The sequence below is a fragment of the Myxine glutinosa genome, chromosome 6, assembly GCF_964187855.1.
Source record: "Myxine glutinosa chromosome 6, kmMyxGlut1.1, whole genome shotgun sequence".
In the NCBI taxonomy this organism is placed as follows: Eukaryota; Metazoa; Chordata; class Myxini; order Myxiniformes; family Myxinidae; genus Myxine; species Myxine glutinosa.
Window position 1 is genome coordinate 170953443 of NC_136266.1, and position 27397 is coordinate 170980839.

Here is a 27397-nt window from a genome sequence, read left to right on the forward strand (position 1 = left end):
TCAGCCAATGATGCTGCATCAGCGGCACAGCCACGCCCTCAGCCAATGATGCTGCAGCGGCGGCACAGCCATGCCCTAGCCAATGATGCTGCATCAGCGGTACAGCCACGCCCCTAGCCAATGTTGCTGCATTCGCGGCACAGCCACGCCCTAGCCAATGATGCTGCATCAGCAGTACAGCCACGCCCCTAGCCAATGATTCTGCATCAGCAGCACAGCCACGCCCCCAGGCAATGATGCTGCATCAGCGGTACAGCCACGCCCCTATCCAATGATGCTGCATCAGCGGCACAGCCACGCCCCCAGCCAATGATGCTGCATCAGTGGCACAGCCACGCCCCCAGCCAATGATGCTGCATCAGCGGCACATCCACGCCCCCAGCCAATGATGCTGCATCAGCGGCACATCCACGCCCCCAGCCAATGATGCTGCATCAGCGGCACAGCCACGCCCCCAGCCAATGATGCTGCATCAGCGGCACATCCACGCCCCCAGCCAATGATGCTGCATCAGCGGCACATCCACGCCCCCAGCCAATGATGCTGCATCAGCGGCACATCCACGCCCCCAGCCAATGATGCTGCATCAGCGGCACAGCCACGCCCCAAACAATGATGCTGCATCAGTGGCACAGCCACGACCCCAGCCAATGATGCTGCATCAGCGGCACATCCACGCCCCCAGCCAATGATGCTGAATCAGCGGTACAGCCACGCCCCCAGCCAATGATGCTGCCCCGCATGCTTGTGCTGCATACAAACGAGCCGATGATAAATTAACCACTAAATCTCAATGACTCACCATAACACTTGAAACAGTATAACATGTTCCTCTCTGCTTTGGGTCCATTGCCATGTTTTGTGAAGCCGTGAGTGTTTGAGTGTCTTCATTTTGAGTATTAGCACACACATTACAGCTTAATCAACTCTCAGTAAGTGCTCACTTTGATCCAGTGAGTATAATTACGAACAGTATGATTTCCAGGAAGAAACAGGACATAAGGAAGCATGTTGAGATCATTATGATTTTCAGTTGATTAAAACTTGAGTGATGAATATACAGTCACGTGAAAAAGTAAGTACACCCCATGTAAAGTTTTGACTTTTTCAACATGTTTCAACATACAGCTATTTGATCCTCATTTCAACAATATTGATAGATAAAGGTGATATAATATAACAAATATCATGAAACATTTACATTTTGTAGTCCATTGTATAATTTTAATAAACATAAATGCAAATTTTGCATGTGGAAAAAGTAAGTACACCCCGACATTTATCACTACTTCAAATACCTAAAATTAGAATCAGGTGCACCAGCTCAGGTGCAAATGATTAGAACATCGTTAGAGAGGATCTTGGAGGAACCTGTCTTATTTAAACCTCAGACATTTAGTTTGGTTTGCTCTTTGTTGTTGAAGTGTGCGGCGTCACCATGCCTAGATCAAAAGAGCTCTCTGAGGCCTTCAGAAAGAAGGTTATAGATGCCTACGAGTCTGGGAAGGGATTTTAAAAGATCTCCAAACAATTTGAAATCAATCATTCGACTGTCTGGAAGATCATCTGCAAGTGGAGAAGATTTCAAACAACTGCCAACTTGTTCAGGCCAGGCTGCCCCAGCAAGTTCAGCCCGAGAGCAGACCGCAAGATGCTGAAAGAAGTCTCGAAGAACCCCAGAATGTCATCACGGGACCTACAGGTAGCTCTTGCCACTGTTGATGTCAAAGTTCGTGAGTCTACCATTAGAAAGATGCTGCACAAATTTGATCTACATGGGAGGTGTGCCAGGAGGAAACCTTTGCTGTCCAGAAAGAACATCAGGGCAAAGCTAAAGTTTGCCAATGAACACCTAGGCAAAGACCAGCACTTCTGGAACAATGTGCTCTGGACAGATGAGTCAAAGGTAGAGCTATTTGGCCACAGTACCAGAAGACATGTTTGGCAAAAACCAAAGACAGCATTTGACCACAAGAACCTGATACCAACTGTAAAGCATGGTGGTGGAAATATTATGGTTTGGGGCAGCTTTGCTGCATCAGGGCCTGGGCAGCTCACCATCACAGAATCCACGATGAATTCTTCATTGTATCTGTCGTCGGATACAATGGATCTGTCGGATCTGTCGGAAAGTTGAAGCTCAACCGAAGGTGGACCTTGCAACATCACAATGACCCTAAACATCCCAGTAAATCCACCAAGGAATGGCTGAAAAGAAAGAAATGGAGGGTTCTGGAATGGCCAAGTCAAAGCCCGGATCTAAATCCCATCGAGATGTTGTGGGGGGATTTGAAACGAGCTGTGCATGCAAGAAACCCCTCACACATCGCACAGCTGAAAGAATTCTGCATGGAGGAGTGGGCAAAAATTTCTCCCAGTCGATGTCAGAGACTGGTAGACAGTTATAAGAAACGCCTACTTGAGGTTGTTTCTGCCAAAGGGGGCGACACCACCTATTAGAGCCAAGGGTGTACTTACTTTTTCCACATTCGAAATTTGCATTTATGTTTATTTAAATTATACAATGGACTACAAAATGTAAATATTTCATGATATTTGTTATATTATATCACCTTTACCGATCAATATTGTTGAAATGAAGATCAAATAGCTCTATGTTGAAATATGTTGAAAAAGGCAAAACTTTACATGGTGTGTACTTACTTTTTCACGTGACTGTATGTGGACTAAACTTGCAAATTGATGAGCATACAATAAGAAACATTGGGGCAATACACCTGGCGCTTACCTGGTAGAATAAACAGTATATTGCCCAGTATACTACACTGACTAAAGGTACTTAAAACCAATTTCTTACTTAAAAGGGGCAGATTTTTTTAATGCCATGAACAAACTTTGGTACATCACAGGTGATGAAGGTTGTGGTGAATTGTCATCGAAATCGTTTGTGTAGTTTCAGAGAAGAAAGCAAATACCTATTTTGGGGTATCTAACCTGTATCCACTTTGACCCCCGGTAGCCCCCGTAGACCTCGATTTGTTTTTTATGCTGTGAACAAAATTTAGTCACAACATAGAAAATATAATTTGTGCCAAATTTGGTCGTAATCCCTTCAGCGGTTTCGGAGAAGAAGGTTCAAGTGTTTACGGACGGACGCGCCATCGCATAAGCTCCCCTCAACTTCGTTCCAGGTGAGCTAAAAATGATCCACATTTATTACAATCTCTGATTTCGTTGTGGCTAACAGGATAACCCACAGGTACACACACTCACTTCTTGGCTGGCTCGCCTGGGTTCGAATCCCGACCCAGCTATAAACTGTCATCCAGGTGTTTCACAGGCAGGTCATTAATGAAGTTAATTCCAAGTAGGAAAGCCTAAGGCACAATGTATCAGACTCTAACACACATCACTGGTCGACAGTGGGTGGATGGGGAGGTGGTGTTCAGAGCCCCAAATAGGGCTAAGGTGTTGCACTTTTATACGAAGCTAATTATGGCAGACATTTGCAATTTGGTGAAGGTGCCTCCAGAAACAATTGGCAACTCATGTGAAACACCAGGTAATGTCAACCGACAAGTCCCCAAGTTAATTCATCCGAGACAAGACAACCTCATAATTTATCGCTCTTCCGGTGAGACACTACGTCGACGGTCTAGAGTCGGGTCAATATATGCGCTACCTTATATGCCCATCCTGTCGGACTCGATTCTTTGTGATACCTGCGAAACCCTCAACTAATTTAAGCCATTAAATGAAAACTGTCCAGGACTGTTAATATAAGCTTGGGAAAATCCCCGGGATGACTGCACGCTGCTTCTTTTGGCTAGTGGTCCATGATAATTACCTGGGAAGATCATTCTGAAGTTAATTAGCCCCGGCTTTAATAGGATGACAACATGAATCGGCGCATTTAGCTCAACAATAGCTTTATACACCGGGGCTGTGGATTGTGCAGAGGTACATAGGAAATCTCACCTGGACCAGGTGGTGAAATCGCAGGTTAAACCTTTATAAAACAATGCTCATGGCACAAAAGTGCAATAGTGGAGATATAATGTACATACACCATTAGAGATAAATATGCCAGGTGTGCGAGGCAAAGAGAGAGGCAGCCTCTTCCAAATCTACCATATAAAACACAATGTCAAATTAATGTATTTTCTCCACCAATTTATCCCTAGATTATGCTCAAGAAATTTCATCTTGATCGGATGAAGTTTTGTACTTGTCGAATTATGACGTCATAATGGAGGCACATATGACATCATCATTAACATATTTTAGTCCCCATGGAGAGTTCTTTACAATGAGCCATGTCTCAATTTTTTTCTATTCAGCACTTTCAAAAATATGGAGGTTGCGATTGGATAAGTAACGACCAAATGTATCCCGGTCCGACAGACAGACAGACAGACAGACACCAGATTGCATATTTTAGTATGATAATTCAGAAGTAGTCCAGTAAATATTTTCTTTGAATTCTTTAATTTTAGTTGAACAATTCATCGATTGCTGCTTAAAAGAGCAGAGTCATTTGCAGCTTCAATGTCTGCATATTGATGATGCATTACAATATTGGCAAAAACTCAGAATGCAGTTGTTGGGAACAATATTCCAGGAGAGAAATATGAAGTTTCATGATGAATTATGGAAAAGGAAATCCACACAGTTCACACATTAACAACACGTCAGCACCTTTTTGGCACATAGGCGCTGAATTTGACAAGGTGTTAAACTAAAGCACACATCACCAATGTGGAACCTGAAAATGAAACATCGCCCAGAGCTTTAAGAGTCTCAAAATGACCGTAACTGCTGAATCGAGCATGACAGACCACTTGGATACATGAGAAACTGCATTTCTTTTTCTCTTACAGTTATGGCGGATTTAAAGTGGGACTGTTGTTGCAGGTGGAATTCCTGTTCCAATCTCAAGTTACCCAAGGGCATTAGAAGTCAATCACCGTGAGCATTGGAATCGCATAAACCAGACAAGGTGGAGTAGGCAGATTGCTCCATCCCTCCTGAAAGTCATTAATGAGCAAGTTGGGTCTTTACTGATGATCTGAAAGCGAGATAGTCGTTCTCCTGAGACGACCTCACTTTACAGAAATGTGGAATCCAAAAGTTTTTGGAATGCTGGTTTAATTCGGATTTGAACCCCAGAGCCTCTGGGAGGCCAAACCAGCGGATCATCCTTACCTGGTAGCCACCGTACTAGAGTTGTGCAGTTATTTAAAAAAAATATAAATAGTACTAAATGTTATTTTCCACTTTGAAAACTATTTCTTTGGTTATGGTGTGTGTCTACTGCTATAATTTGCAATGTATTCTCAATGCACAAGAATTACAGAAACAATTTGCTTTGATTTGCTTAACAATTAGTGGGGCGGCTTAGCCCAAATATTCAAAAGAATTGTGCATTTTGTGAAACAAGCACCAAATTTGGCACAAATGTACATTAATATGTTGCGAACATTTTCAGATATTGGGCCACTTGAAATTCCGTAATTTTTTTTTTCAAATTTTTTCAAATTTCGTAATTTCAAATTTTTCGGGTGACACCGTCACAATTTCGGTCTTCGAGGCCGGCCGATAGGCAAAGTGTGACCGGAAGGGACGAGGTTCTCCTGACCACGTGGCCCTCGATCTGGGAAGCGAGAGGCGTTCCATTAGTGGACGCGCCCCTCACGCCCGACTTTTGGGCGGCCCCGGCAGGCCGTTTGTGTTGACGTTCCGTGACAGGCCCCGCACCCCCACCTCCGGGCCAACCGGAAGCTTGTGCTGAGTACATCATACCTGAACAACTCAGTGAGGCAGAACACAGCAGTGCACACCAGGGTGACCCCTTCAGTGCATAAACCAATTAACCTGTCCACTGCAGGGCATATAGAAATGAAGTTATTTTCTGCATATAATAATAATATAAGTTCAGTTCTATATAACAATTTCTGTTATCACCACTACCACTACAACTACCACTACTACAAGCTTTGTCTGGAATTTTGTGGACTAACAGACAAACAGACATACAGACAAGCTGGGATCAAAACATTACCTCCTTCCACCATTGAGTGTAGAGGTAAACATCATGGAAATTATATCATGCCCTAGATTTAATTCATGCTTACCCGTGTATTTGCTTCACTGGTTCACAAGGTCTTTTGCATACATGTAATTCAGACTCTCGTCTTCATTGCTGACCACACAATGTTCGCAACATATTAATGTACATTTGTGCCAAATTTGGTGCTTGTATCACAAAATGCACAATTCTTTTGAATATTTGGGCTAATAGTGCAGCGGCATAGCAAAAATTTAAGAAGAATTGTGCATTTTGTGATGGAAGCACCAAATTTGGCACAATGATAGAATGTTATATTTAGAACATTTTCAGATATGGAACCACTTTGAAATTCACCCAAGGTCGCCGCCATATTGGATTTCAAAATGGCGGCTTTAAAAATCTGTAACCCTGAGGGGGGGGTGGCGGAAACAAATCCTACAGGCACAATTATTGCCCCATTCACCCTATATCTTTTCTAACATCAGTAGACACATTACAGCGGCGATTCTGAGCTCAAGGGAACATCTAGGGGTCTGGGGAGTGAAAAATTTGAAAATTTCGGCCAAAAATACCCCTAAAAGAGGTCATTTGGTGTCAAATTTCAGGGGGGGTCGTGTATTGTCCTGTAGATAAAACATGCTGGTCCGTTGATTAACCCCTAATTAAACGACTTTTTTGTTTGTTTGCTCCATCCAGGTTTCAATCATGTCGAAGCAGTTCAAGTTAGTTCATGTTACCAAGCATGTAACTTCAATGCCAAAGACGCCACTGGACTGGGAACTCTGTGTTCTGTGTCAAGTTGATATAGGAGAGTCCCTGCAGTGTCCTGCTGTCACGAAAAGAACTGATGCAGGTGCTGGATACAAGACACTTGAAGACAATCTATCAGCATTCAATAAACTAGGCAAGCTGCCACAAGACGTGGACTTGCAACGACTGGATGAAGGCCAAGGGATAGCTGCCACTCTAGCTGCCCACCAAGCCAAGTGGCACAAGTCATGCAGGGTGAAATATAACACTACCAAGCTACAGCGGGTACAGAAGAGAAGTCATTCAGAGGGAAGCCCTATCCCCAGTACAATCACAGATAAGTACAAGCTTACTAGGTCTCAGGCAGCTTGTGTTGATAGCATATGTGACAATTTGTGCTTCTTCTGCCAGCAAGAGCTTGGTTTGGAGTTTCATCAAGCAGCGACATTGGAACTAGATAAACACGTTCGCAAGGCTGCAGAGTTTCTTCAGGATACCACTTTGTTAGCCCAACTGAGTGCTGGGGACATGGTCGCAAGAGAGGCCAAGTACCATAAGAAATGTTTGACATCCCTATACACCGCGTGAGGGCAGCAAAAAAGCTTGCTGAGCAAAGCCAGAGCACGGTAGATGTCATTTCAGCAATAGTCCTTGCTGAACTGGTAACGTACATAGAGGAAACTGCTAAAGAAGAAGACACTGCTCCTGTATTCAAAATGGCAGACCTCACCAAGCTCTACACAATGAGAATGGAACAGTTCGGAGTTGTGCTGGAAACACGAGTCCATACAACCAGACTCAAGGAGCGTATCCTGGCACACTTCCCTGATCTGCAGGAGCACAGGCAGGGAAGAGATGTCCTGCTGGTGTTTCAGGAAGACATTGGCAGTGCATTAGCCAAGGCATGTCAACATGATATTGACAGTGATGTTGTGCACCTGGCACAAGCTGCAGGGATTATAAGGAAGGATATGTTCGTCATCTCAGCCTTTCAATGGGTCATTCTCAAACAAATGTCAAGAAGAGTCTGTGCCACAACTGCTGCTGACAATGGTCTCCATGATTTTAGAGGGCGCAGGCATCAAAGATCAGGCATGTCAGTCATCGGCATCGGCGTCTGTGACAATAGCTCAACTTCTCAAATACAACAGTGTGAAGCATGAGAGGAGAGGTGCAGGCACAGACGTACGACACAGCATTAGTCAAGAGACTCCTTTGCCAATATATCTTGGCTTGATGCTTCATGCCCATACGAGAAAGAGGGAACTGGTTGACACATTATCTGGACTAGGGATCAGCATTGCCTATGATAGAGTGCTACGGATCTCTGCAGAGCTGGGGAACGGGGTCTGTCAGCGCTTTCGGGCGGAGAAGGTGGTCTGTCCCCCAAAGCTCCGCGGTGGAGTGTTCACCACATCAGCTGTGGATAATATAGACCACAATCCCAGTTCCACGACAGCACATGACTCCTTCCACGGAACTGGTATTTCATTGATACAACATCCAGACTATGACAATCAAGGCACAGACCGAGGTATTGTCATCATCGGGGTGTCTCAAATGTCAAGACTGTGGAGGACCTTCCACGGTATTACACAGATGTACAACCAGTTAGTTCACTTGCCAAAAGCCACCCTGTACCAGCTGGAACCCAGGCGTCGCTGCAGAGGAATCCTGCACAAGCTGAACTGGATAAAGAGAAGAGGTGGCTCCAGACTGTGAAGGATGCATGTGACAGTGGTGACACACAGAATCCAGGAAACATTTCTTGGGCTGCACATCACGCAGAGAACCAATCGGCCAAGGATACTAGTATCACAGTCACACCCACTGCCTTGCTTCCCCTCTTCCATGACCAAGCCTACTCAGTGGCAATGATCCGCCATGCCATGGATGTCGTGAAAGCAGCGATCAATGAGCTAAACCCTGGACAGATACCCGTCGTCACACTGGACCAACCACTTTATGCGATCGCCAAGCAGGTGCAATGGAACTGGCCAGACACACATGGTGAAGATCTCTTTGTGGTCATGCTGGGTGGTCTACACACAGAGATGGCAGCTTTGAAGACAGCAGGAGACTGGCTGCAAGACAGCGGTTGGACACAGGCATTGGTTCAGGCAGAGATAGCAACAGCTGGCACAGCAGACTCCTTCTTGCGTGCAGCTCACGTCAGCCGTACAAGACGCGCCCACCAAGTAACTGTTGCTGCCCTACACATACTGCAGCATCGTGCATATGACATATACAACGAAAGAGCAACTGCAAGAGATGAGGAACCATTGGAGTTCGAGGCATGGTGTGACCAGAGAGCAGCGGCATGTCCACAGTTTCAGTACTGGGCCACTGTACTTAACCTGGAGCTCTGTATACTCCTCTACATACGTTCACTGAGAGAGTCCAACTTCACGCTGTACATGGACACCCTACCAGAGCTAGCTGCATGGTTCGCTGCATTGGGCCATATCCACTATGCTCGCTGGTTACCAGTCCACATCAGGGACATGGTTGGCATTGCAGAGAAACACCCAGATGTTGCTGCCAAGTTCCATGCGGGGCACTTCACATCCAAGAAGACTAGGCATGCTTTCTCCGCCATCTCCCTAGACCAGGCTCATGAACAAAACAATGCCACGGTCAAAGGCGATGGCGGGGCAGTGGGCCTAACTGAAAATCCAAGTGCCCTTTGACGGTGGATGGTGGCTGGCCCCGAAGTTGCTCGGGTCATCACAGAATTTGAGACCTCACAGCAACTGCGCCAAAGGGGAGAGCACACCCACCACCATGAGCAAACCGACAGTGTGCAGAAGAAGTTCGTCCAAGATGTCCGTGCACTGACAACAGTCATCGAAGAGATGGGCAGCCCCTTTGAAGAAGAAAGCACAGATTTGCTGGTCCTGGGCACACTGGAGATCTTGGGCCCAGCTGTTGTAGATACTGTGCGTACAGCTTTACAGATTGGGAGAGATCAGTTCCATTCATTTGAGAAGGAACGTCTGGCATTCCGTCTGACACAATTATATAATTCCTTGACCTCAAGTTTGTACATCCAGACACTAAAATCAAGGCTGTAGCTGGTATAGAACCAGAAATATTTGTAATTAAAGATTTTTAAGCCGCCATTTTGAAATCCAATATGGCGGCCACATTGGGGTGAATTCCAAAGTGGTTCCATATCTGAAAATGTTCTCCATATAATATTCTATCATTCTGCCAAATTTGGTGCTTCCATCACAAAATGCACAATTGGTTTGCTATGCCGCTGCACTATAAGCCGCCCCACTATATCGGCCGGCCTCGAAGACCGCCGAAAAATTTGAAATTACGAAATTTGAAAAAATTTGAAAAAAAAAATTACGGAATTTCAAGTGGCCCAATATCTGAAAATGTTCGCAACATATTAATGTACATTTGTGCCAAATTTGGTGCTTGTATCACAAAATGCACAACAGGTTTGCTATGCTGCTACACTAAATGTTAAAGTGCATCTGTAAAGCAAAACAACCCGATGCAATATCTCCTATTTTTTAAACATAAATTAAAGATAGACCGAGTCACACTGAAAAATTTCTTATCACCAGAATGTGGGATCAACAACAGATGATGAAATGCGTCTTGATAGATGATGCACATAGAGTTTTCTCTTGAGTACATACCCAGCCTGAATGCATGTAATGAATGGAAAAACATGTCCTTTCATCCCTTTCATAAGGTATGGAGGGAAGTGAGGAGGAAATTGCTTTGCTGCCTGGCAGTGAGTGACTGTTAAACAGAATCATCCAATAACCATGGAGGTACCAGGAAGAAGACTTTGGACTGCAATAACCCGAATAAGAACAGCATGTGGAAGATGCAACTACTTCCTTCATAAATGAGGGATGAAAGACACTCCATTCCGTAAATGTCGGGCAATTCAATCAGTCCTGAATATTGCCCAATAATTCCCCCTATATTCCTATGATGGGAGTATGCTGGACATTCACATGAATGATTGCACCAAATGCTGTGGAGTTGCTTTCAAAACCAGCATCACAATTGTGAATTTGACTTATTTTTTCTTCTTGTGGCCTGCCTTTTCTTGTCTTATTTAGACAGTCATATGAATATATATATATATATATATATTGTTATGGTTTTGTGAATAAAGGATAACCCCCCTCGTAAGTAGATGCACCACAACATGTAGCCTCGCGGTAGTTCAGTTATTTCTTAGTAAATGTAAGCGTAGTCTCCTTCCCTGTGTTAGTTTTGCATTGAGCAGGCCAGTGATTAGGCCTCAATTGGGCTAGGATGCCATGTGCTCGGCCTGGAACAAGTCTGCAAGGCCTAAGGGAGGAGCTGCAGGGGGAGTGGCCGGTAAGCCGCGAGCCGCCAATCAGAGCTCGAGGGGAGTGGCTCACCACGCCAACGGATGGAGGGGCATGGAACATTCGGGTAAGGCCGGGGCGGAGCCATAAAACCCAGCCCTGGGCCCCCCGCCTCAGTCGAGACAAGTCGGAGCCCCTGTGAGAGTCAGAGCCAGCGAGAGCCAGAGAGTCAGTCAAAAGTCGAAACTTTTCTAACAATGATAGGTAGACATTTGCTCAATATACCAAAATGTCATTAAATAAAGTTTGTTTTTTGTTCACCTGGCTGTCCTTTGTAGATGAAGATGGCTGCTGTCAAGATAGAAGAAGTTATCCTTTTTTGTGGCCCATCTTGAAAAAATGAGCATTATTATCCAAATCACATTGTGCAAAATCTATAATTCGGCATCCATTATGTTTCCTTCGGATAAGTTACTTTTTCTTTCGGCTAAGTTACTTTTTCCTTCGACTAAGTTACTTTTTTCTTTTGGGTAAGTTTTTTGGGGGGGGGGGGGGATTCAAGATCGAGGCTCGTGTAAGAGCTAACATTAATCACAAAAAAACATAAATGGATACATAAAACATATAATAAAGGAAGCAGGAGACAATATGGGGAGAGAGAGGGAAGCACACAAGTACAACAGTAGAAACAGGGACATCGGGAGATCTGTGGGAGGGAGAGGGCTTGGGGGGAGGAGGCATGGGAACGAAGGGGTGGGAGAGGTAAAAACAAATGGACACTGCTAGGTTTTCAAGGAAAGAAGTCGGTATTCCAAAAAAGTGGATCTGGTGTGAATTAACGGGGGTAGAAAAGATTAAGGCTTTGGATGGGGGAAGATAAGAGATGGTGGTGAACAGCTGTTTTAAAGACCTAGAGGGAGGAGTGGGATTGAAGCGAGTGAGGGAGTTTGTTCCAAAGGCGGGAGAAAAGAGGAATGAAAGAGGATTGAATGGGTTGAAATGAAAGGGAATGAAAGGGTTGCTGAAATGGGTTGCTGAAAAGGGTTGCTGAAATGAAAGGGTTGCCACATGTTTATTGCTGAAAAATAATCTTCACATGCACATCAAGCTAAACTGCAATTTATCATTGCTGGAATAAAGTTGTTTTTTTAAAGTTAATTAACTCCCTTTGGCTAACTTTTTTTTAAAGTCAATCTGTGTTTCCTATAAAGAAAACTGAATTCCAGCGAGTCTAAGGAACAGTTGTTATAGGTCGATTTACATCCACCACTAACACATTCAACTGAGCAAGAAACACAATACAGCAGGGTATTTCGACAGACCACAGTCGGCTAGACAACAAGCCCAGGGAGTATATTCATGAAGTGTTTGTTTACCATTCAAGCAACTAAAAAGTTTTACAGTTCAAAGCTTCACGATAAATGAGCAACTGATTAAGTCTCCCAGGAAAAAGAGCAGTTCCCACAGCTTTGGTGGTCAAGTCTTAATCAAAGTTGATGCAACCAGGTTGCGAAGATAAAGGAAATGATATTTCACCCCTGCTGAGAGCTCCAGACTGTCTTTTCTTTGTTGTAAAAATCCGACATTCACATGGCTATAACATTCGGCACAGACAAAAGGAATGGTTCAATTGAGAATCTGCACATTCCTGTCTCTTGAAGTGCGGAATAGGAATGGGATATGTCTTGGTGATTGGAAGCCAGAAATGGCACAAGCCAAATTTCCTCCCCGTCTCATCCTGGATTTTTGTACTTCTGTCTCAATATCTTTAACTTAATCCCGATATGGCATTGCAAGTTTTTAAAACTTTTTAAACGACAATCAGGTGAAAATATTCACTCCATAGATTGTGACGTTCAATGAAGTAGGCCAAAGTAGTACTCAATAAGGTGTGAAGTAGTGAGGATGGCTAATGCACACATCATAATGGTACCCACTTTATTGTAAACATTAAAATAGTATTGTTACGGTTGTGGATTACGGAGGGGTGTCAATAGTTTACAAAGCAGGCATTACGATTCGTGTTGTTTAAGGTGTATTACATAAGAAATGCCGGGTCAGTTGTGGGACCAGATATAGGACCTCTATTTTTCCTTTTTCTTAAAGTTTACCCCACATCCACTCCCTTGATACTTCACGGGATTTTGACTAATGGAAGTGGTGCACAAAAACAGATTTGGAAAGGTTTCAACCTTTTTTTTCTTTCAAGCAAGAAAGGGTGGGAAAACAAAAAAGAGTATGAAGAAGAAGAAGAAGGGCTGCGTGGTTTAAAAAAAAAAAACGACCCGTGCTCATGGCATGAACGGCTTCACCGTGTGGGGAACTCAATTTCTGTGAACTATATGAAGGAGAAGTTCAGCCATATCTTGGAATTGGTTGCACATTGGGAAGCACAGTACCCATCTGGGGGAGAGGGAGTCTAATTTGCTGGGAATGTAAAGCGGGATTTGGATGCTGGACGCTACTTGGTTTAAACGTCTCAGACATCGTCTGTGTTTGGTTAACAACCAGTCGCACCGCAGAGTTATCTGTGGTGCGGCAGCATTAGGTTCACTATTGCGGAAGTCGATTGCAAGAACTCATGTTGTAATCCACCTGAAGCGAATCCGTAACATTTGGCACCGCGTTTGGTCGTACTGCACCACTTGACGATATGTATCCCCAAACCTGAATTTAACCTCCTCCATGCTTAATTGTTGGCTTCAAGAAAGGCTCAATCGAAGTTTCACTTTTTCATCATGTCACGTACTGTCTTTGATTGGATCCAAATAACTGAGACTTTGACTCATTTGTCCAATGCACCTTTGACCGTAATCCCATTTTTGTGTTCTTGTGCAAATATTTTAGCCTTTTAGTATTGTTCCCCTTTCTTAACAGAGGTTTTCTTAATGCAACCCATCCTTTAGGTTCTGATTTCAAAAGTGACCTTTACTGTTGATGGATGGACAATGACACCTGAGCCTTCTGCTCGGTCTGTTGTCAAATTGACATCTGTTTTCTTTATATTCCTTTGGGATATTGTCCTCAAGTATTACTCATAAATGTTAGACAGCTCTTTGGGTCTTACAGTCCTGTGATTGTCAATTAAAGATGATGTTTCGCTGCACTTATTGATTGTGCGACAGACACCACACATTAGAAATGGAGTGATGTTTTTTTTTCTTTGTATACAGAGTTTGTATACAACAAAGGATTTTGGAGTTTGCTGATGGAGTTGATTTGTTGATTTGTAATACTCAGTTCCAGAAAGAGGATAATAAGCTTGTGGGTACACGTCAGGTGGGTCGACGGCAACCGTTGACTACCTGATGGTGTGTAGGCGAGATAGGAGGCACCTCCAAGACACAAGTGTGATCACGGGGGAAGAGGCTGTTTCACAGCACCACTTGGTTGTCTGCGACATAAGGGTGAAAGGTGCGAGGAGAGCTCAGCGTGTGAGGTACCAACCGAGAATGAAGGTGTGGAGGTTGAAAGAGGTGGCAGTGAGGGGGGCATTAAAAGAGAGGCTGAGTATGGTAGAGGATGATGTGGTTGAGCTTCAAAGTGGTTGGATGTCAATGAAAGATAGTCTGTTGGGAACTGTTGGTGAGGTATGTGGATGGACAAAAGGACCACCGAGGTAACGGGGTAGAAAAGATCAAGGTTTTGGATTGGGGAAGATAAGAGATGTTGGTGAACAGCTGTTTAAAGACCTGGAGGGAGGATAGGGATTGAAGAGAGGGTGGGAGTTTGTTCCAGAGGCAGGAAAAAGAGGGATGAAAGAGTGATGGTGAACAGAGAGTCTTGATTTTGGCCATTCCACCAGAAGAGGGTTGCTGGCAGATCTTGCACGTTCTGAAGGAATATTTGGGGGACAGAGCACAGACGGAGCAAGGGGAGCTCGGCCGGAGAGGAGTCGGTAGAAGACAGAAAGACTACCAACCTGCCTGCGGTGAGAGAGTGAAAGGCCATCAGAATCAGCTTCATCACGGGAGATTCCAATGATTCTAAAAGCTTTAGTTTCTACACTGTGAAGCCGAGCTAAGTGTGAGGCAGGAGCACCAGCCCAGAGGGGAGAGCAGTATTCCATTGAGCTGCGGATGAAAGCTTTGTTTGTGGTGAGGAGCTCAGAAGTGCCAAGAAAGGACTTCGTACAGATCATGGCAGATCCCAGACATATTTTCCCAGTACAGATCATGGCAGATAGTGAGACCCAAAAGCTTGATTGACAGAACTTCTTCGAGAGGATTGTGGAGAAAGTATGTGAGCTATTTCACTTAATATCTACCCTTATTTATGCAGAAATACAATTGTATGGTGATCTTCCACTGAAATTTTAGCCATTTTGTTTTAAAATAACAGTTAGTCCTGATAAATCTGTATTCTGCAATACAAAAAGTTGGCTTTTACCTTTATGGATGGGTACAAAGGAATGCCTGATTTTAATGAAGAAGAACACCTAACCATGAGTCATCAATTATATTTGATGGGTAAAAGTTATGGATTAGCTTCTACAGCACCATGTTAACTGCTCATATACAGTTCACTTTGAGTTGTTGTGATCAGAAGGTTTTGAAGATTCTGATCAAAGTGAATTAAAGATTGCAAAATCACAAGATTGGGTTTTTTTTCACCCAAAATAAGCTGTTTTAATAACAGTCAATGTTTTTATAATAATAGCAAGTAAACATGTACATTCTTAATTAATTTTCTACCATTCAATCTTCGACTTTCTTTTCAAATTAGCTGAATATACATGCCTGAGCTGAATATAGATGGCTGGCAGAAGCAGATGACGATTGAGAAATGTACAAGTGCTATCAAATAGATTTACGAACATGAGAAATCAGCCTGATGTGCGTCACTAGTTCTCACAACAATGGAATGAGCAACCACAGAGGCCAGAGACCATAAATTCACGAAACGTTTGAAACAACCTTGTCAGTGTATCATGTGCCTGTCATAGGTAGATCCAGAATTGTAACAACATTGGAAAACAAAGACATTGTAGCAACAGCCGTGGTACGGAGTCTCAGAGATACAAACGAGAGAATCCCATAACAACATCTGCGCGGCATAATGATGATGTCAAAGCACAAAGTGTCCTGAAATGGCTGTATGCCTGTCTGCGCAGATGTTGTAAAGGTGCTATCACATTGATGGGAAAAGTGGGATGGAGCAGGGGTGGAAATCACATCGATGGACAGGTCATGGGACACAAATCTTCAACTCGACAGCATGTTTTGATTTTATGCACCAAGAAAGTCCATTTCAACCTTGCATCACCATCATACATCAGCGCCCGTTCATCTTTTCAAAATTGCTATCGTTGTTGATTATACAGTGTTCAACAAGGTTCTTGATGAGATGAAGCCATGACAATGAGCCTGGTGATCTGAACATTGCTCTTTAGAGGTGAACTTGTTTGTAGACCACCACTTCCAAGATAACAGGCACAGACTTGTTGTAGACTATCACATCCAAGATAACAGAAATGGACTTGTTTGTGGACCACCACATCCAAGATAACAGAAATGGACTTGTTTGTGGACCACCACATCCAAGATAACAGAAATGGACTTGTTTGTAGACCACCACATCCAAGACAACAGGAAATGACTTGTTTGTAGACCACCACATCCGATATAACAGAAATGGACTTGTTTGTAGACCACCACATCCAAGACAACAGGAAATGACTCGTTTGCAGATTACTACACCCAATATAACAGGAAATGACTTGTTTGTATGCCACCACATCCAATATAACAGAAATGCATTTGTTTGTAGACCACTACAACTAAGATAACAGAAATTGACTTGTTTGTAAACCACCACATCTAATATGACAGAAATGGACTTGTTTGTAGACCACCACATCCAAGATAACAGGAAAGGACCTATTTGTAGACCACCGCATCCAAGATAACAGGTATGGACTTGTTTTTGGACCACTACATCCAATATCCAATATAACAGGAACCTCCCTCTCCCATCCACCTCCCTCTCCCATCCTCTTCACCACCCTCCCTACTTTGACAAGCCGAATAACCGACCTCCTCCTTGCTCGCATTCTCAGTAACTATACTTTTCTTATTTTATCTCTCAAAATCTTTATCTTATTTTATCTATATCTTATTTTTCGCCGGCGAGGTTACGTTTTTTCGAAGCTGTCCATGCTCTCCACGTTATCGAAGTTAAGTAATTGTTCCCATTTGTATTTTCATCAAAACTGTATTTATTTTATGGTGTGTGTACCTATACTACTGTGTTCAAAAAGTATCCGACCTTTATTTTTCGTGCGTAAAAAAAAAGAAGCTAGGGAGGCGTTGATTGGTGCACGTATGTAGGCGATCCTAATGCACACGCGTGAATTTTTTCCCACCTGCAGAAGCTGTCATTCGACGGCAGACCGCCGATGAGTGAGGACATGTAAGTGAGCGCCGTCGGATTTTCGTTTTTGACAAAATGACGGAAAAACTTGAACAACGCTACTGCATCAAATTTTGTGTAAAGCTTGGCGATTCCCAAGTGGAAACGATCCGCAAGATTCAACACCGTTCATTCCATTATGAAGGAGGATTTGGGCTTCAGGAGAATCTCAGCGAAGTTCGTACCAAAGCTGCTAACGATTGAGCAGAAGCAACTCCGTTTGGAGATCGCACAGGACATGCTGGAGACTGTGAACAGCGATCCCAGCTTCCTCAACACAGTGATCACTGGCGATGAGTCCTGGGTTTATGGGTACGACCCAGAAACCAAGTTGCAGTCATCACAATGGAAGCATCCAACATCCCCGAGGCCAAAAAACACAAAATTTGATGCAGTAGCGTTGTTCAAGTTTTTCCATCATTTTGTCAAAAACGAAAATCCGACGGCGCTCACTTACATGTCCTCACTCATCGGCGGTCTGCCGTCGAATGACAGCTTCTGCAGGTGGGAAAAAATTCACGCGTGTGCATTAGGATCGCCTACATACGTGCACCAATCAACGCCTCCCTAGCTTCTTTTTTTTTACGCACAAAAAATAAAGGTTGGATACTTTTTGAACACACTACGTAGTGTGTCCCAAGGAAGATTCTCGGTGTTAATCTTTCATACCTGTATAGAAAATCGTGTTAATTCGTGTCATGTCTTTTGAGGCCTTGTACCGTGTCCGACCTTGAGGCTTTGTTTTTCTCTCAGCGGTCCCGTCGATAGTGCTCCAATAACTTTCGTTCTCTGTTTTTCCCAGTCTTTTCAACCCATAGGTCCTTGTTTAAAATCTCAACTCAAAAAAAAACAAAAAAAAAAAAAAAAAAACATTTCCTTCTCTGTACTTATTCGTTGTTCTTATTTGTTTATTCGTTGTTCTTATTCGTTCGTTCATTCTTCGTCCACGTGTTTCACCCCTATTTCACCAGATAGTTCTCACTGTTCAATTTTAAAATGTTTAAACTTTCCACTGAAGTGCTGTATTCTGTCGTATATTATAAGTATAACACTTTTTTCTTCTTCTTCTTTAAAAGGTTGCTTTCGACTTGCTCACCAAATCTATTCATTCCAAAAAAAATTCCATCTCTTACAGTTCCTCGTTTCTACATTCCCTAACCTCACCTGCACTCCACCGCCCCCCCCCCCCCCCCCCCCTCCAGCGTCCTGAAACGTATCTCTGACTCGAAGGTCACAAGAAACTCATTTTGCAATAAATGTTCGTTTCCCATTAATCATACAACACTTTCTAAAATCCAAACTCACACTTCACCTCCAAATCTTCCCCATCACCCATCCCTTTCAAATCTCCCACCTTGCCCCTTCCCTACTAAACTCCCTCCTCACCACCCCCTCCTAGACTCCCCCTCGCCCCTCCCCTCCTAAACTCCTCCCACATCCCTCCCCTCCAAATCTCCCCCATCTCCCATCCTTTTCAAATCCCCCCCTTGCCCCAATCCTCCTAAACTCCCCCCTCACCCCTCCCCTTATAATCTCCCCACCCTAAGTTTTTTCTCCATTTACCCCCTCTCAGCCCTCCTCCTCAAAGCGTCCTCCCTGCTTCTTCCCCCTTGCAACTCTCACCTCCATCTCCCCCAACCTTCTTCCTTGCTCTGCCCCTTTCCTCAAAGAACACCTCACTGTGCCTCACCCAATCACCATCAAACCTTTTGTCCACCCCATCCTTCCCTTTCTCCCAGCTATTCTGAAATCTCTGACACACTTTCAACAGCTCTCCCTACCTGTCCTTACCTCTTCCTCCTCTTCCACATCTTACCCTACCCCCCCCCCCCTGTTCTGTATCCGATGCTGCCCCTTCCTCTTCATTAACGGTATGGACCTCAAACATCTGGGGCCTTCGCTCAAACTTGACTGATCTCTCCATACGGGTTGCTTCTAACAAACCAGACTTGATCTGCTTAACAGAAACTTTCCTCCTTCAGGATGTCTGTGATTCCTTAATATCTCTCCCGGGTTACTCCCTCCTCCAGTGTGATAGACCTGAGCCTCGTCCTGGAGGTGGGGTTGCTATTTTTATCAAAAACTCTCTTCCACACTCACCCTGCTCTGCCCTCTCTCCACCTCACCTCCAGGAGTACCTCTGGCTATGGCTTCCCATTCACTCCCACCTTTTGTTCATATGTGTGTTGTACCGTCCACCAAACAGTGATGACTCCATCTACATCTCGCTGTCTGATAATATAGACCAACTTCTATCTACTCATCCCAACTCTCTCTTCCTCATATGTGGTGATTTCAATTGTCATCATGCCAGTTGGCTGGGAATGGGAACCTCTCTCAACAGCCATGGCTCCTCAGCAAAGGACTTCTACGACTCACTGGGACTGACACAATCTGTCAATTTCCAGACCGGGATCTCAGTCAACGGAGCATCTTCTCTTCTTGACTTGGTTATGACAAACTTCCCTGCAAATGTCTGCTGCTCTTCTTCAGCTCCAATCGGCTCATTTGAGCATGTGTTTGTTAAAGTGGACATCTCTCTGACCATTCTCAGAGAGCCTCCTCAGCGTCGACAAGTCTGGCATTTCACTCAGGCCAACTGGCACGGTCTTCAAGCAGCCATCAATCATCTGGACTAGTCTCCCATCTCCATGGCCTCTGACATCAACTCATCCTGGGAATTCTTCCAAAGTAAATTGCGCTCTCTCTCTCATGCATAGATTTATCCCATCTCGTCTTCAGTTGTCATACCATTCCTCCTGTCCATTGTTCACGGAATCTTGTGGTGAGGCAGTTGCCCAGAAACAACTTGCCTTCGCCTCCTGGAAAGCAAATCCAACGGAAGGAAATCTCATTTCCTTTCACAAAGCCCGAAACAAGTGTGTGTCCACCCTCAGGAGAGCCAGGAAACAATATCTCTCCTCTCTCAAGACTGAACTCTCTAACCTGTCTCCCTCTTCCAAAGCCTCGTAGCATCTGGGCAAATCTGTTTCTGGTGTTTGTTCCCCCTCCATCCCCTCAGTTACCTCAAACGGCTACACAGTTGACTCGGCTCGTGAGAAAGCTGAATGCCTCAACTCTGTGTTTGCCTCTAAATCTTGTGTCCCAACCCCATCCCTCTCTGTACCCACCGTACCCAGTCGTACCCAGCTGCTCCTGGACTCTGTGTCCTTTTCTCCTGACAAGGTGGAGAAGTTTCTGTCAACCCTCGACGATGATTCTGCAACTGGACCTGACGGCATCAGCCCACGGGTCCTAAAATCCTGCTCTGCCGCCCTTTCACTCCCTCTCTCTGTTCTCTTCACCCTCTCTTTTACTCAAGATCTCTGCCATCAGCTTGGAAATCAGCCAACATCACCGCTTTACACAAAAAACGTGCAAAAACAGATCCTTGCAACTGCAGACTAATCAGCCTTCTCCCAATTATCAGCAAAGTCATGGAATTCATCATTGCTTTGGATATCAAATCTTTCCTCTTCTCCAATGGCTTGATCTCTGACCTTCAATTTGGTTTCAGACCAGGTCACTCTACTCTGGGCATGCTGCTTCTGCTTTCTCAACAATGGATGGAGGTTCTCAATGCCAGACAGGAAATTAGAGCTGTCTCCCTTGACATATCACCTGCCTTCGATATGGTCTGGCACCCCGCTCTGTTCACCAAACTCTCCTCCTATGGTATCCATGGAAATATGCACGCATGGCTTGTGAACTTCCTCTCTCGTCGTAGTCACTGTGTGGCCCTGAATGGGTTTCTCTCATCTCCCCTTCCTGTTCAGGCTGGAATTCCCTGAGGTAGTGTTCTGGGCCATGTGTTTTTTCTGGTCTTCATCAATGATCTCCCTGACTCTCTTGAAAATCCTCTCTACCTATTTGCTGATGACTGCAGTCTCTGCTGCTCCATTCCTCATCCATCAGATTGGCAGTCTGCAGCCTCCTCACTCTTTGCAGACCTGGACAAAATCACAGACTGGTCAAACAAGTGGAACATGTCTTTCAATCCTGACAAGTCTCACACTCTTACTATGTCTCTCCGAAAAAACCGACTGTACAACCCTCCCATCTACTTTCGGAACAATCCTCTCCAAGAAGTTCTGTCACTCAAGCTTTTGGGTCTCACTATCTGCCATGATCTTTCCTGGGAAAACCACATTTCCAATCTGGCCTCCAAAGCCAGTCGCCGACTGGGCAATGTGGGCATCCTCCGTCATGCGAAGTCCTTCCTTGGCACACCTGATCTCCTCACCACATACAAGGCTTTCATCCGCAGCTACCCTTATTATATGGAATCTCCCACGATGAAGCTAACTCCGAGGGCCTTTCACTTACTCACTGCAGGCAGGTTGGTGGTCTTTCTGTCTTCTTCCGACTCCTCTCCGGTCTTGCTCTCCCAGCTCTCTCTGGCCTCTGTCCCCCAAATATTCCTACAGGTCCCACAAGATCTGCCTGCAACTCTCTTATGGTTAAACTGCCAAAATCAAGACTCTCTGCTCATCTTCACTCCTTCATTCCTCTTTTCTCCCACCTCTGGAACAAACTCCCCCACTCCCTGCAATCCCACTCCTCCCTCCAGGTTTTAAAAATAGCTGTTCACCACCATCTCTAATGTATTCCATTACCCTGAGCCAGCTGGTAGGATAGCAAATAAACTCGGAGAGTCCTTTCTCAAAGACCTTTCTAAAGTGGCAGCTGGAGTGTCAGTTCTTTCAGGAATCCAACCACTGAATGCACAACAAAACCTCTACATCTTTTCCATGTACATGGTAACTCAATCATGATTTTTTTTTTCATTTTGACACTGGGGTATTGTCAGCAGATCAGCTTGCAGGATTCCTGTATTTCTATTTGAAAAATCATCTTGTACCCTTCGTATGCTGCTCAAGGCGATGGGGTGGCATCAATGGCTGATGGGTGTGGCAGTGCCACTGATGGAATGCCATCTGCCGGTTAGAGCAGGAATTTGTAATTTGTTCATGGTGTAGGCGATGGCTCGCCTCCTCTTTCCGAAGGACACCACGGGATCTATAACATCCACCAATGAATGCTGGCAGACAGGATTCCTGTTTAAAGTCCATCTGCCATTATTATGATTAAACTGCCAAAATCAAGACTCTGCTCACCTTCACTCTTTCATTCCTCTTTTCTCCCGCCTCTGGAACAAACTCCCTCACTCTCTTCAATCCCTCTCTTCCGTCCAGGTCTTTAAAACAGCTGTTCACCACCATCTCTTATGAATGCGGCCCCATCCAAAACCTTGATCCCCAGATCCACAAAATATCCCTAAGGGCCCTACCCCCTCTAATTTCACCCCAGATCCACTTTTTTGAAATACCAACTTCTTTCCTGGAAGTCCTTGCAGTGTCCTTGTGTTTTATACTTCTCCCACCTCCTCCCCCTTCCCATGCCTCCTCCCCCCAAGCTCTCTCCCTCTCACAGATCTCCCGATGTCCCTGCTCTCAAATGTTGTGTTTTTGCTTCCCCTTCTCTCCCCATCTTGTCTACCGCTACCCTTATTATATGTTTTGTGTGTCTGTTTGATTGTTTTGTGTGATAAATTTTAGCTCTTTCACGAGTCTCGATCTTGTATACAAAAAAAAAAAAAAAACATTTTCCAAAAAAAAAAGATTCATTCCTTGTATTAGTCCTTAGGGATATTTTGGGGCCGTTTGGTTCAAATTCTTCCAAAAGCACCAAATTTGGCCCAGATGTTGCGCATGCCATACTCTTTCGATTTTTGACGGGCGCCAAGACGGGTGCCCCCCCCCGGGGGCCCCATATTGGCGAAATACTAAATGGCCGCCACCCGGATTAGAGGAAAATCAGTTAAATAACCAAAAGGGTTGGAATCATGTACGATACCACTTTTCAGGGGTTTTCGAGGTCGAGGAATCCAGTTATGATGTTATTTTGATGATTCGACGTCAAGGTGAACCCTCAAGGTCATCTTAAAGGTCATTTTTGAGTCAAACATGTCGGTTTTTTGTCAAGATTTAGGCGAGGTTCACCATTTTATGTTTCTGGGTTGGGTAATCGAACTCTGACCTTATTTTTGACAATTAGAGGAAATATTTACATGTCTATTTCCTAATTTTCAGGCATATGCAGTTCATCAGTCTAATTACAAAGGTACGGATTTTGATGTTTTATGAACTGTATGCCATATCCTTGTGTTTAATTTTTGTGCGATCATGATCCGGGTTCATGTATACATGATTGTATACATGTCATAAATATGACGTCATAGGTCATGTGACCTGACGGCCATATTGGATTTTATGAAAACCTTAAAAATGGATCCCTGCCTTCATTTTTCGATCGATTCATTTTGAACTTTGACCACTTATAGTACGCCATGTGATTGGATGCATATCCTAATTATGACGTCATAGGTCAGGTGACATGGCGGGATGGACCGGTATGGTCCCCGGATCATACCGCCCTTGGCGCCCGTCAAAAATCGAAAGAGTATGGCATGGGCAACATCTGCGCCAAATTTGATGCTTTTGGAAGAATTTGAACCAAAATATCCCTAAGGGCCCTGACTCTATGGGATTCTTCCAACTAATAGGATCAATGATTCACATTTTCTGAGCAAATACACATCCATGAGCATCGACTTGGATTGAAAAAGGATATTAAAGAAAAAAAATCTGTAACCAAAAATATATACTGTATATATACATTACACAAATGCATCCGTTGGGCCGCCGAGGCCCAATGGCTGCGTTTATGTAGGATTTTTGACCCCTGCATTTAAGAGTTAAGGCAAGGGTATGTTTATAGTTCATTGGCTTCAAAAACAAGTTTCTTTTGATCAGATAATCAGGCTTAATATCAGGTAAGCTAGTATCAAATTAATAATTAATTAATTAACTTTTGCCTCAATATGAGGGAAGGACTTGTGATCTGCTGTGCAATAGTCCCAATAATTAGCCGGCACCCTATATACGTTTATAAACTTGGCTCCGAAAGAGAAGTTGGCATTGCTACAGACACTAAGGCCAACTCTTGTCCAAAAGATAGTGGAATCTATAACATGCAATAAGATAAGACTTGCGAGCAGAAGTGCAAAAATAAAATGTGAAAAAAAACAAGTGTTAGAGACAATAATTTATAGAAAAATCAAACGAGGAATTGAAAACTTACGATCGAGTCCATTGATGTAGCGCATGGTGATCTCGCAGTGCCCCCATACAGCACTCACAACCGGAAAGAGTTTCCGACCTCGGAGGCCATGGAAGGCGACGCCAAGACAGGCTCCATCCACAACAAAACTTAAGGTCCCTTCGTCCATGTCTAAAATCACGAGAAAAGAGTCAGGCACGGGAAATATTGCGTTTGACTGGCCTGTGGTTTCCGGGTATGGTCTTGGAGCCTGATTTTTGCCATCGTGGTACAAGCGGCCTCGGCCTAAGTCCCAGCCCCAAGAATCAGCCGTGGAGCCGATAAGTGGTGTGTAGCCTACTGAATGCAGAGGTGCAGACAACGTGGCCACGCCGACCAGTGCATGTGTGCCACGCTGCCGTACAGGCCAATGGAGCTCCCATGCGTGTAGGCCGCGTGTGTAGCCCATCTATAGGCAAGGAAGAGGATGCAAGCAAGGGTAAAAAATGTGAGCTGCAACCTTTGACATATTTGAAGAATTGCATGGAGCATTCAAAAGGTTCATTGAATGAGATACTCACAAAACTCCAATATATACCAAAGAAGGTTATAATGAGGTATATATATCCAAAAAACATTTAAATATTTTCTTCCAACTATCTCACTATAATTCACCAAATGTCCGTTCGAAGGTACCGCAAAAACGGCTCAACCGATCGCAACGATATTTTGGGTGGGTAATCCTCGGACCCCCTGGAGTAAAATAGGCTATATTGTTTTTCCGATTTTTCCAATATTCCAGTTTTTCCAAACACGATGGAATAATATTTACCGATATGAACGGTGATGTGGCTTTTGTTGAATTTATACGTACCAGGAGAAAGTAGATCGACTCCTGACGAACTCTTCCTATATAAGCGTGCGGCTCCGAAGTAACACGGCAGCGTGTGCAAAGCGACTGAGAAACAGGTGTAGCGGCCGCTTCCGTGTTACAGATTCGGCGCCCACTCTTCACACATAAACGTGCGACTGAGAAAGACGTGTAGCGGCCGCTTCCGTTTTGCAGAATTCAATCTTTTTTCAAAATGGGCGCCATGTACTGTTTAGATTTTGATGATTTGCATGTGATATGATTCAACGGATGTTTATATAAATAGTTTAAAATAAAAAAAGCCTTCAATTTCTGATCTTTTGCCTTTTCATTTGGGCTTCCCAATTGAAACCTCAACCGTAGGGTGGGTACTGTTGCTAGTATGTACTAAAATATTGATTTATAAGAAATGCTATTTCTATGCCTATTTTGCGCATCTCATTTGTCTAAGGGGCCTAAAGACCCCTCGAGTAAGGATCCCAACTTTAATGTTCCCTGGAATATCCAATAGTCTCTAATGTACCACCTTTTATGAGCAATTAAATGTTATTTTATCCAGCAGCTAATTAATTGTTATTTTATCCAGCAGCCATATCATTTAGACATTCCTCCAAATACTTGGCAGTTCATAAGGTATGACCGACATATTAAAAAAATATGTATATTCCAATTACATTTACATTGGTGTGGATTTCTATGGAAAATTAATGTAATCTGGGGCAGCCAACCATTGTTAAGATTTTCAAACTTTGGTGGTGTTTTGTGTTGCCAGGTGCTTCATTCCAGGTTCTTTTCAGGACTTGCTCAATGTAAAATGTGATAGAGCAAAAGAAAATAAAGTTAACAGCAGTTAGAGGTAGCACCTTGCCACGGATTCCATCTGTGCTTTGAGCAACAGGATGCCGATGAAAGGTGAGAGTGTCATCGTCTTTGACAAAGACATTGAGAGAGCGGTCGTCTGGATTCCATGCGTGCCGCAGCTGTATGTCGCGTCCAACAGGCGGCAAATCGAGGAGAGCCTCAAGGCGAGCCGGACAGCTACCATCTGGCCCAATGGGACTGCGCGAGCCGAGGCCATGGCTCACAGCGCCACAGCTGACCTCCACCGGTCGTATCCCACCCGTTACTTTCTGCCCCATCTCATGAACTCTCTGGAGCTTCGCTCCTCAACCGCACTCCCACCACGCACACCTCCTTCCGTGACCCCTCAGCCCACTCCTGATTCTCCAACTTGCGCCTTCCAGTCGTTAAGTATCGGGTTACGTGTCTCTTGGTCTTTTCGCCTATTCTTCTGGAGGTCTTTCACCCATGTTTTCGGAAACATCCATGCACATCAGCTAAGATGGAAAGCAGGTGAAGCAGCACAGGTGCCAGAGTGATGTGTGTCGCGACAACTGTCGCTTACTTCAGTCACACTATCCAGACAAATAAAAACCCAATGAACTGAATCTTCGGATTCAAACTCCTTTTCACACAGAAGGTGTTGGTTTCTTTTTCTCTTCCACAATTCTGTAGAGACCTGCAAAAACAGGGATATCAGGAGAATTATTCAAACCTCCACTGCACTCCGATACATCAATTGTTTCAAAGATAAACATGCAGACCGAGCAATTAAGTAACAGCAAACATGGTCAAGAAGAAAGTGTGCTGTAGGTTTACCATGAGTTGGAATGGGAGTTGTGTAACCAAAATAAACCATCAATCCAAATCATGGAAAATGGGATAGGAACCAGGACAGGCAATCCATATAATGTTTGACAACACTTAACATGTGGGGTACCAGGAAGTAAAGTGAAGCAGCATGGCTCATTTTCAAATTCAAACATATCACAGCATCATGATTCATAGCAAATGAGAATCTATACTATAACTATAAGAGAGACTTGCTGTTTTGTTTGGCCTGTGGTCATAGTCTCGCCATAGTCT

At 44.2% G+C, this 27397-nt stretch overlaps 1 protein-coding gene across 1 annotated transcript in view; it reads right to left on the minus strand.

The window, feature by feature from the left end:
- LOC137414867 (SPRY domain-containing SOCS box protein 4) overlaps positions 1-27397 on the minus strand; it is a 293071-nt gene that overhangs the window by 22525 nt on the left and 243149 nt on the right. The window contains exons 2-3 of the mRNA XM_078780885.1: positions 26335-26990; positions 24643-25069 (exon numbers count right to left, since the gene is read on the minus strand). Of these exons, the coding sequence (XP_078637011.1) occupies positions 24643-25069; positions 26335-26610 (703 nt within the window). The 5' untranslated portion in view covers positions 26611-26990. The remainder of the gene's footprint in view (positions 1-24642; positions 25070-26334; positions 26991-27397) is intronic.